The sequence below is a fragment of the Chiloscyllium plagiosum genome, chromosome 9 (genome assembly GCF_004010195.1).
Source record: "Chiloscyllium plagiosum isolate BGI_BamShark_2017 chromosome 9, ASM401019v2, whole genome shotgun sequence".
NCBI lineage: Eukaryota > Metazoa > Chordata > Chondrichthyes > Orectolobiformes > Hemiscylliidae > Chiloscyllium > Chiloscyllium plagiosum.
This window is the reverse complement of record NC_057718.1, coordinates 61,713,992-61,726,409: the sequence shown is the minus strand read 5'-3', so window position 1 is coordinate 61,726,409 and position 12,418 is coordinate 61,713,992. Positions and strand designations below refer to the sequence as shown.

General features: G+C 40.9%; 1 protein-coding gene across 3 annotated transcripts in view; it reads left to right on the top strand.

Annotated features, from left to right (window-relative positions):
• bcl11aa (BAF chromatin remodeling complex subunit BCL11A a) overlaps positions 1-12,418 on the top strand; it is a 285,572-nt gene that overhangs the window by 206,845 nt on the left and 66,309 nt on the right. The window contains exon 4 of one of the 3 annotated variants that reach the window (XM_043696047.1): positions 9,198-11,799. The exons of 1 other annotated variant lie outside the window; for it this stretch is intronic. In XM_043696047.1, coding sequence (XP_043551982.1) covers positions 9,198-9,206 — 9 coding nt within the window. In that variant the 3' untranslated portion in view covers positions 9,207-11,799. Of the gene's footprint in view, positions 1-9,161; positions 11,800-12,418 lie in introns of those variants that run through there. One more of the 3 variants, XM_043696046.1, reaches the window with a different exon arrangement.

Sequence of the window (12,418 nt, the reverse complement as noted above, 5' to 3'; positions counted from 1 at the left end):
TTAGAAGACTGTGAGGGGATCTGATTGAGACATATAAGATTATTAAAGGATTGGACACTCTGGAGGCAGGAAACATGTTTCCGCTGATGGGTGAGTGCTGAACCAGAGGACACAGCTTAAAAATATGGGGTAGACCATTTAGGACAGAGATGAGGAGAAACTTCTTCATCCAGAGAGTGGTGGCTGTGTGGAATGCTCTGCCCCAGAGGGCAGTGGAGGCCCAGTCTCTGGATTCATTTAAGAAAGAGTTGAATAGAGCTCTTAAGGATTGTGGAATCAAGGGTTATGGAGATAAGGCAGGAACAGGATACTGATTAAGGATGATCATATTGAATGGTGGTGCAGGCTCGAAGGGCAGAATGGCCTACTCCTGCACCTATTGTCTATTGTCTATTGTATAGATCATTGAAAGAAGCATCAATATTTTAGTTTTACCACGAGTGTACTTATTAATTTAGCTTGCTCAACAATGGGTGATTCTGTTGACTAAAGCAGGTGTCAAGTCTTTCTTTACTTTCTCATATATAGATTCTTCTTTGCCAGTCTCTTATCTGACTAGGATATTGTTTCCATAGCTGTCCATTGTATACACCACTGTACTGACCTGCTCACCACTCAGCAAGTTTGGAAGCAATGCAATGCATTGTAAAACTTTAGCCTCAAACTGGCCAAGATTCTGCTTGATTGGTCCCTGTGATCTGTAGGAAGCTCTGTGGTTATGGCAGAGAATTACCCATTTAGTTATTTCACTCAATGTCACCATATAATATTCTGGTACTGTTGTTCGTTTAAAGAATATTAGCTGAGTCTACTGAAAGAAACATTTTACTGTGACTTTGTCTTGCCAGTGAGACTGCAAAAGAAAGCAAGATTGTGTAAGACCATAAAACACTGGAGCAGCAATAGTCCATTCAGCCCAATAAATCTGCTCCACCATTCAATGAGCACATGGCTGATCTGATAATCCTCAACTCCAGAGTTGTCCAGTTCCTCTGTAAAACAAGTTAGACAACTCCACTCAAAATATTATGAATGAATTTGCCCAGGTGACCCACACAATGCTGAAATGGTCCAATCACTATGAACACAAGCCAGTACCAATATCAACTTAATTAGAAAACAAGTTACAACAACCTTTAATATTAAACATTACCATCACTCATCCAATTTGGCCCCTTAAGCTTACAGAACTGCCTGAGTCTCTGGGAGTCACTCTTTCTCCCTCTGTCTCTGTGGGAGTGCGATGCTGCTTTCCCACTTCCTGTCTCTCTCCAGTCAGTCAGCTAGTCACTGTTTTTGGCCATGCTGGTCTCCTCAGAAAGTCCAAAAGGGTCCAAAAGAAATTGGTCTGCAGATGAACCCTGCTTTTGTACCTTTTTGATTGTTTTTCTGGAACTTTCTATAGGTCTGACCAATCAGGGAAACACACTTAATAGTTCGAAACATTGTCAATCATTTGGATGGCTTGCTATGTTTGTTTGTGTAGCAGGACCCCGACGTCTTTCTACCTCGGTCCTCCTTTGTTTGGTAGATAAATCTTTGGGGATATTTATGTCCAGGATAACTGTTGCCTTTTACATTATGCTAATTTAATTGTTGTTTACACTGTGTCTGGTATGTGGGCTGTATGCCTTCAGAGTTTTACTTGGCCAATGTAACCAATATCCCTTCCTTGTTGGCCAAGTTAGCAATCTGTCTATGTTTTAGTAGCTACACCAGTTTCTTACCTTTTTCCCATGATCCTTGATTCACCTGCTGATTGAAAATCAGTCTGTATTAGGTTTGAACATACTTAAATGACCTAACTTCCATAGTCCTGTGCAGTAGAGAAATTCACAGATTCACCACCCTCTGAAAGAAGAAATTCCTCCTCATCTCTGTCTTAAATGTATAATCCTTATTCTGAGATTATGCCCTATGGTCCTCGACTCTACGATAAGAGATAAACAATCTTTCCATATTTACCATGGCAAGTTCTGTAAAATATTCATTTTCATTCTACTAAACTTCGATGAGGATGAACCCAACCAACTCAACCTCACCTCATAAGACAGTTGTGTGACTTGCATCACTTCTGTGGCACGGTGGCACAGTGGTTAGCACTGCTGCCTCACAGCGCCAGAGACCTGGGTTCAATTCCCGACTCAGGCGACTGTCTGTGTGGAGTTTGCACATTCTCCCTGTGTCTGCGTGGGTTTCCTCCGGGTGCTCCGGTTTCCTCCCACAGTCCAAAGATGTGCAGGTTAGGTGAATTGGCCATGCTAAATTGCCCGTAGTGTTAGGTAAAGGGGTAAATGTAGGGGAATGGGTGGGTTGCGCTTCGGCAGGTCGGTGTGGACTTGTTGGGCCGAAGGGCCTGTTTCCACACTGTAAGTAATCTAATCTAAAGTAAGTAATCTAATCTAATCTAAAGTAACTTCCTGTGATGATGCATGTTGTGTTCCATTAGCATATCACACAGTCAGACCTATACCATTATACTACCCTGATAACAGGGACACTGTCTTTATGTGGGACTTTACCACACCAAGAAGATTGGCCTACAGAGTCTGCAGGGGCCAGGATACTGTACAAGAATCAAACATTCACTTATGTCATAATTCACAGCTGACAATAGGTGGAGGGAATGGAGAACCAGATCCCAATTCAGAAAATTATTGTTTGAACTCCAGCCAATACTGAGCCAACTGATCTTATCTGAGGCAGCCTGAGGGTGTTTATAGCACCAGTTCCTCTATGACACAGAGGCAAACTCAACGAGGTTTTGCACTTCTGCTTACTATGCAGCAGTAGTTACTCGATAGGGCATGTGGAAAATTGCTGGGTTGGTGTGGGATCAGATCCTCATATTCAAGCAACAGTTGATACTACCTCGACACACATGAAGAATAGCGACAGGTATCAGTGATAACAAGGAGCCAACATCACCAAGAGAGGAGGGCAAAAAATTGAAGAAAACATAAAGAAAGCAGACAAGCTTTTTCCATTTAGTAAAACAAATATAATGAGCTGCTTTAATAAGTTTAAATAGGACAGGAAAGGTAAGATAGTAAATGCTGCAAAAATAAAGTAAATTCTCTTTGTGGATCTACATATTAAAAAGCAAATTATTCTAAAGAATAAATTGCTTAAAATATGCTACAGCAAAACCAAGGAAGCTGTTTTATATCCATTACTTTTTACTCACATTTAACCTCATATTTAACTCACTTTGTTTTTCATTAGAATTGCTTGTTTATTAGTTAAATCAGCAGGCAGATTCTGCATGAATGCACAGATAAGCAAAAGGATATTCCGTACTGTCTGAGGGACAGTCTCATTTAAACTGGACCAGAACAGAAAAACAAAACACAAAAAGTTAGCAATTTTAGGTGTTTAGCTAAACTGTCCTGTTTTATATAGAGAGTTTTTTTTTAAAGTAACGGTTCATCCTTAGTCATAATTTGCAACAGAATAAAGTTAGCACAGACATTTAACTCCTTTTAAAAATTACTTGTTGGAACAGCTAGAATTTAGGGTTAGCTGTCAAAGTCTGGATGTTGGGCCCACTGCCCTATTGGAGAGACAGGCGTAAGCAAACAGGCAGCATTCTGAAAGCATTTTCACATTAGCCAGCTTTGAAGGTTAAAAAGCATTCTGTTGAGTGAACTGTAGGAGGCACAGCAAACAATACCACGACAACACAGAATCGTCCATTAGTTGTAGCCTACAAAACCCTGCCACTTTTATTTTAGTGAAGAACAATAAAAGTGTCAGCAGAAAGGTGGGGCTCAGTTTCTACTTTCTTGCTTGTAGGAAGAAATAAAGCAGCTAATTGAAATTCTTGAGAACTATGTTGCAGGCAGATGGTACAACCGCATACATGTATGTCCTTGAGAAACACTGCCATCAATTGTAGAAACTAATTAAACGGTAATCAAAAACAAAATGCAGACAACATATGGGGCCTTTCCTGAATCACTAAATTTTACATAACAAGTCCTTTCTCACCCTCCCATTTTCTCTCTTCCCTCCCACTCCATCCCCAGATCATAAAAAGGCAGCATTCTCTTCTGGCCTTCAGACCAATTAAGAAAAGCGTGGGGAACTTCAGTATTATGCAAAACTTGCGAAAGCAACAAAGTTTGCAATGACATGGAGGTTCAGCACTTCATTAAAGATGCATGTAAAAATGAGGTGGGAAGAACTGCTCTCCACCACTCATTATTAATGCCTTCATCCAGCTCTTCAACCAGTGATTAGACTCTTCTTCCCACCTGTCTAGGATATAGAAACTAAGAGTTGCATTCTATCAACTGAGGCAAAATAGTATTACAAACAGATCTGGGGTAAGGTTCTCCAATGTGTTACTATGCTAGACAGGATTCCCCTATTCTCTAAGATTCTGGGTGAGGATGGATGAACTGGTTCTTCTTCATTCACCTGTCTCCTTCCATGCTCTCAACAAGGTTAGTTTAGAAAGGAGCCCTTCTTTTTGGGATACCTTTCTTCCAGAACAAATTAATTTTATCTTTTAAAAGGAATCAATTTAACCAGGCTCTTTTGAGTTAACGACGGAGTGAGTTTATTAATTACTAATTGTGAGAAGAAATAATAACGCAATATAGATTAGGAATAAGAAGTGAGTCCAACGTAACTTAAAAATGAGAAAAAACATTATATATTTCTCTGAGTTGTTTGTGAAGAGTGAATAGGACAATGTGGTGGCCATTACAAATAGGACAATGTGGTGGCCATTACATAGGATGGTATGGGTAATTTGGATGGTGGTCGTACAGTGAATTTCGAGATTCTTGGTTTTTTTTGCAGGCTGTCTAAAATGATTTTGTTCTGATTCCTTTTGAGGGTGGCTGGCTGGCTGTACGCAGGGTGAGAGTGTGTCTTTTGTGTTTAATTGTTTTTCTCAATCTGTGACCTTCATAGCACACGAGCCTATTCTCGAGTATATCAGCCACCAACATACCAACAGATGTATTTGGTGTTTAACCCTCTTTTTGTACTATCCCTGTAAAGGCAAAACACAATCATATCTGCTGGAGAGGGCTTCTGGGGGGGGGTAAGCTGAGCAACTTCTTATTATCTCTTCAATTCTGTTTGAGGTTTCCTTCACGCACCTATAGGTGTGACCTTCCATGGGCTCACACCGGACTCTGCCAGACAGTTACCTGGCTGTTGCAATCCTTACTTTATAAAGGAATGTTCAAATTAAAAGTTCAACATGTCCAGAAATACTTTAGGATTCTGATCTATCATCATGACAGTCATGGCAATTATTATGCAGTGTGAATGTAGACTTGAGATAAAAACATAATTTATCCATCCCTCCATTTCCTGATTTGTTTTCATTGTGTTGAGTTCGATTTTCAAACATTTTGAATTTCACAAAGTATTTTCCTAAGTTATTGTCTTTCCTTTATGCTTCCTAAGTATACTTGATCTCAGCATTCATAGCTCTGCTGATGACATCCAGCTCTGTTCTCTTTGCTACAACCACAGCTCCATTCTGCTTGTTTGACATTAACTTCCTCCAGTATAACATTGGCAAGGCCCCATATGGTTAGTTCCCACGTTAGTCTCTTTCCTCCTTGACTGAAGGTGAGCCAAATGGTATGCACAATTATTTTTCTGTGTGACTCAGAGATGAACTTTAAGACTTTATCTAAAGGATCATCAGGATTGCTTAAATGCAATTCCACCTCTGCTCTTACTTCATTCCAGCCACTATACTCCCATTCACCTTTCATCCCCTCCAAGCTTGACTTGTTCAGTACTCTGATGACTTCTCAACCTCCTACAGAAATACAATCCATTCAAAACCCTGGCACCTTATCTAATCCCACACTATCACTTCATTTTCTATCCAGAATCCCTTATTAGATTCAAGAGCCACTCCTCATTTACTATCAGTCAAACATAGTTACCTCTAACTATAGTCCTATATGCAAGTGTATGCCCTCTACTTTTCTAGCAACAGATTTCAATGTATATGAGATCCCTGTCCCTAAACCCCTGCATCACCCTTCCTGTCTGCTCACTCTCTGAACTTATGCTTGTACTTGCTCACTCACCTCTTCTTTAGGTAACTTACCTCAACATCTGCTTCATCCAAGTGTCAATTTTGACCTTGCGAATTGTTGCTGCAATAGAACTGGCAGCTCACCAATATTTTGCCTAATTCATGATTCTTCATGTGCATCCTAGACAACACCAAAAACTATGACTGCAAGTATTTAAATTTATGTAACACCTTTAGTGGAACCGCATGTTCCAAACATGAATACCATGTCTATAACTGTATTCAGTGTGTGATGGTGAGATGTAGGAGACAGGTCTGTAAATGTGTTCAATGCGTGAGAGTAGGTGTGGGAGACAGCTCTGTAACTGTGTGCAGTGTGTGAGGGTGAGGTGTGGGAGACAGGTCTGTAACTGTGTCAGTGTGTGAGGAGTGAGGTGTGGGGGACAGGTCTGTAACTGTGTTCAGTGTGTGAGGGGTGAGGTGTGGGAGACAGCTCTGTAACTGTGTGCAGTGTGTGAGGGTGAGGTGTGGGGGACAGGTCTGTAACTGTGTCAGTGTGTGAGGAGTGAGGTGTGGGAGACAGGTCTGTAACTGTGTTCAGTGTGTGAGGGTGAGGTGTGGGAAACAGGTCAGTAACTGTGTCAGTGTGTGAGGAGTGAGGTGTGGGAAACAGGTCAGTAACTGTGTCAGTGTGTGAGGGTGAGGTGTGGGAAACAGGTCTGTAACTGTGTGCAGTGTGTGAGGGTGAGGTGTGGGAGACAGGTCTGTAACTGTGTCAGTGTGTGAGGAGTGAGGTGTGGGAGACAGGTCTGTAACTGTGTGCAGTGTGTGAGGGTGAGGTGTGGGGGACAGGTCTGTAACTGTGCAGTGTGTGAGGAGTGAGGTGTGGGAGACAGGTCTGTAACTGTGTGTAGTGTGTGAGGGGTGAGGTGTGGGAGACAGGTCTGTAACTGTGTCAGTGTGTGAGGAGTGAGGTGTGGGAGACAGGTCTGTAACTGTGTGTAGTGTGTGAGGGGTGAGGTGTGGGGGACAGGTCTGTAACTGTGTTCAGTGTGTGAGGGGTGAGGTGTGGGAGACAGGCCTGTAACTGTGTGCACTGTGTGAGGGTGAGGTGTGGGAGACAGGTCTGTAACTGTGTGCAGTGTATGAGGGGTGAGGTGTGGGAGACAGCTCTAACTGTGTTCAGTGTATGAGGGTGAGGTGTGGGAGACAGGTCTGTAACTGTGTGCAGAGTGTGAGGAGTGAGGTGTGGGAGACAGGTCTGTAACTGTGTTCAGTGTGTGAGGGGTGAGGTGTGGGAGACAGGTCTGTAACTGTGTTCAGTGTGTGAGGGTGAGGTGTTGGAGACAGGTCTGTAACTGTGTTCAGTGTGTGATGGTCAGATTTGGTTATTCGGCCTGTAGCTTTTGTCAGTGTGCGATTGTGAGATGAGGTACAGGAATTTTGATTTGTTGCCTGATTGTCAGTGTGAGCAGTGGTGGGGTGTGACTATCTCTGGAAAGCTGCTGAGGTGCAGCTGCAGTTCATTAGAAAATTTCATTTAAACATGCATTCATTGAGTCGTGCACTGGTATGTACTTCTTACTATACCTTGTCCATATCGATGGGCCTTAACTCCTGACATTAACCTCACCAGATCTCTTTGCTGCCTGTTTCCTGATGATACAGGCTCTGTTTCGCTGCCTGTGCAATGTCTGAAAACCTCAGAGTCCACTTTCTACCCATTATTGCCATTTGTCAATCTTTCTCAGGTCAGATTATCTTCAACGGTGACTCCCCGCACCTGCTCCGGCTACAATGCATCTCTCCTTTAAAAGCTTCAGGCAGCTTTCATTTGGTGCCAACTACTCATGATATTGGCCCCTTGCTGATGTGTCCAGTCAATGAACAACACAGTTAGCGCTGGCTGGACACAAAGATAATTGAAATGAGTCAGCAGCACAGAGTTGGAGTGCTGCCTACTCTGTGCTCAACAGGCATGGTTTAATCATGCATAGTAATCACTGTGCATGTTTTTGGGAGTTATCTAATTTAACCCCTCTTGTGTGTCTGATTGAAGAAGAATGAGTTGAATTCAATGCCACATAAACCATGAAATACCTTGTTTGAAATGGCGACTGTTTTCATTCAATACAATTGATTTTACGTAACTAAAATCAGACACTGAACAAAGTAGGTCAGAAATTAGCTCATATAAATGATTAAGCTCCTGAGAATACTGAAAGTCCCTGACCTCAAATGTGAACGTTGAGAGATGCTAGATTTGTGTGACACATATCTATATTCTATTAAGCTTTGCTGTAGAGAGTGCAATCAGCACAGTGGCACCTTGGGGTGAAAGCGGTAATGTAAAATTAGAATTAAACCAACCACGTCTATGCTGTTCTTGGGTTTGAGGTTGGTAGATACCTGGAACTGACTCACTTGTGACAGTCACAACCGAGCACTGGAGAGAGGTAGAAGGTGAAAGGAAGATGGAAGTTTTTATAGCATACGGTAATAGTGCCAGACGAGTTACAGTGACTTTTGGTTGCTATGCTAAAGGAATCATAACTGATTATTGCTATACTCAGTGTTACCTCCCACTGGTTGGTCATCTTCCTGGCTGTGTTACTGCATGGCCAATTGTCTTCAATTGTCCTGATCTCACAGTCCTCCCACTGTTTGCCTAAAACACTGATCTCTGTACAGAGCTTTCTCATGCCAAATGGAAAAACAATCTCTTCATTACCCGATTGAGTAGAGTTAGCACAGTGCTGAAAGAGGTCAATTGGTCAATGCCAGAATGCATGGTTCTTAACCATTAGTCGAACAATGTTTTCCCATATCGCCATATTTATAAATACAAACAGAAAATGTTCAAAGAATTTTAATGATTGCAATGTTTAAAGTCCCTGTGGTGATTCTCCTCGGTAGCTGCCTGTAGTGTCCTGCGATTAGCTTTAATTTCTGGAGAGTCCAGGGTAATCCTGGAGGATTAACAATCCTAGCTATACCTATAATGAATGAATAGACTATTGGCTGGTGATTGCAATTTGTGAAGGTTGATTATTTTCTTAAAAAGACAATTCCTAAGATCTCTGGAATTCAAACATTTGCTTTGGTTTATATTTGTCTATTAATTCGCCAAATCTTATCCTTGTAGGTGAGGTATTACGGCTATTATCTGTCTCACTTACAGCCACAGTGATACACAGATGGACAAACAGATGGACAGGGCCATTGGAGTAAAACCTGACAAGGTTGCCTCACCCACTCAGCAAGGTGAGACTGGAGCACCGTCGACGAAGTTTCAACCAACTGAAGCTATGTGGACATTCTCCCTTCTGAAGGGAATCAATGTAATGTAATTTTTTTTTAAAGTTAGTGCTTGAAAAATGATGAGATTCATAACTTAAAACATTTAAATATTTGATATAAAAAAAGCTCTCTGGTAAGGCACATTTTCCGTAGAATTTCTCTGTGCGAATGCACTGTTTTTTTCTATCAAACTTTCATATGTAACACTTGAAGCTGTGCAATGCAGTGAGACATCTCCACTTGTCAGTAGTTAGATTCCCACTAAAATATTCTTTAAGGATATGCTATTTAATAATTGAAAGGGTCCTGTAGGAATTTCAGAGAACTTCTTTTTGTCTTATGAGATTTAATAGGACCCTGTCAGATTTGCAAATTCTATGGAGATTTTAGTAATGGGCTGCACTGTACTGGCTGGAAGGAAATGAAGGCAGGATATGCAAGAGAACTCAATGTCTGAGAGCAATTTTGTGGGTTAATTGAACTCTAGTATCCAATCAATGAAAGCAAATGAAGACATTCCACATAAACAAGCTAACAGCTAAATCACAAATTTAGTGTCAAATATATATGCCTATAAGAAATAAAGACCATCCCTTACCCATAATCTAAAGGAATACTTGATTTTCTGGGGGAGGGGTAAGGTAAGCACTTGTGGGAACTGCTTAGAGCAGTGTAGTTTTTATAGGATGACCTCACGATTTTAAATTGTTATTGAAATGATTGCTGTGCATTCACACCTGCCACTTTTTGAATACTGCCAAGCAGACTTTGTTTTGTTTTTTTTTTACCTTTCAGGGATTTTTGGCTTGCAAGTTGGAAATTCTTGACAACTCATTTTCCACTCTTCTTAATTGGCCCCTTTAGAATTGCAGTTGGGTCACACTGCCCTTCCTGCTGGCCAACAAACAAGCTTTGCAGTGTTCGTGATAATGTGACAGATTATTCTTTTTTTAAAAAAACACAATACTAATGAATGCATTGAGAGTTGTCAATAAACGAGTTTCTCCATTAAGAACATTTTTCAAAAATCAAATGATTACATAGGCCAATGATTGCTTGAACGCTTGCTTTTATGTAGCTATTTCTATTTTTTTAAATTTGACTGTATTTATTTAAGCGTTTTGTGCTGATGACATAATCCAGAGCAATGTCTTGGAGTATTTACTGAATCTGACAGTGTGCTGGAGCTCAATTAATATCAGTTGATACCATCATTAACCCAGAGTGTACGGCCTCAGCTGTCTATGCATTCATTCAGTTCCATCATACTGGAGGGCTTATTATCTCCTCTGAGGTGTATCTCTGATGATATTCTCAATATGCACTGTGCACGCAAAATCCTTTTAAAAGGTGTAGAAATAAAGAATGTCAGAATTTATCACTTTAACTGCTTTATTTTGTTAAATAAAAAAAGTGGTCTTGCCAGTAAAATCTCATTTGTGGACGGGATTAAATCCCACCAATATTCTGAGCGAATATTCATGGATATTTTTGTTACCCAAGTTTATTTTGATTAGTGTCTTCCATCTTTTGGTTCTTCTTTACACTATGCATTGCTTTGTGGCTGAGTGAGCGAGCAAGTGGTCTAACCATCAGGAATCCATCCATTTGACTCTATAACTGGCCAACAAGGAGGTCTATCTGCATGTGTGATGGAAAAACTCAGGGGTCTCCCATGCTAATCTAATTTCCTGCTTGTGGGGAATTTATCTTACCTCCTGTTCTCTGTCTACCACTTGCTATGTAAAGATTCCTGGGAATGACCCCAATTCCTACCATTTATTAGACAATGATGCACCACCCTGGGTGCAAAATGAAAGTTTCTTTTAAATGCAGTTCTTCTCTTTGTAGAGAACGTAAATGAAGTGGAATCCTGCAGTAGAGTGGACAGTAGAGTTGAACTGAACCTTGCTAGGTCTGACTGCACCATTACTGACACTATAAGAATCAATACTTGGAAATGGGAACAATTGGTATCTTTCAGGAATATGCTGCTCTTGGGGTTTCATTTGAATGGATTCTATTTTATTTACAGATTTTTAGTTTCTTGCACGTGACATCATAATTGGCAGCTCATTTAACTCAGAATGAACCCTAGTGTTTCCAAAAATCAAAAGGACATAATTTACAGCATGTTCTTAGTAGTTCTGCGTGTTTGCTATGATTATAAAGTACAGCCAAAATCTGGTGAAATCCCTTTGTTTTATGTCACAAATGTAAAAAGAAAGCAGATTGCTCTCCACTTAAAAGAGTCATAGAAATAAACTTGTGAAGTGACATATTGTTTTTTTCACTCATACTACTTTAATCTTTCTGAACAATCATTAAGCTTGCCATGAAAATACTGAGCACCTTGTCATCCTTTTACAATGCTGTACCTAGACATTGTACTAACAGTGTATATATGCTGCTATGAAATGTATTCTGTTTCAGCGAGTCACCATGGATTCAGAAACATGTATTTTGTATTCCTTACAATAAAGTTTTTTCTTTGCTGTATTAAAGTTAAGGTGTGCAGTGATGTTTGTTTGAAAGTTGTTATGGTGTAGCGGCTGAAGGGAGGAAGTAACTGATAAGATTGCACATTACATAACAACCTGACTGTCTTTGATATTTCAGACTCTGTCCCAGGATAATCTGGCCATTTAGTGTGTCATAGAGTCATAGAGATGTACAGCATGGAAACAGACCCTTCGGTCCAACTCGTCCATGCCGACCAGATATCCCAACCCAATCTAGTCCCACCTGTCAGCATCCGGCCCAAATCCCTCCAAACCCTTCCTATTCATATACACATCCAAATGCCTCTTAAATGTTGCAATTGTACCAGCCTCCACCACTTCCTCTGGCAGGTCATTCCATACATGCACCACCCTCTGCATGAAAAAGTTGCCCCTTAGGTCTCTTTTATATCTTTGCCCTCTCACCCTAAACCTATGCCCTCTAGTCCTTGTTTATTTATCCTATCCATGCCCCTCATGATTTTATAAACCACAATAAGGTCACCCCTTAGCCTCCGATGCTTCAGAGAAAACAGTCCCAGCCTTTTCAACCTCTCCCTATAGCTCAAATCCTCCAACCCTGGCAACATCCTTGTAAATC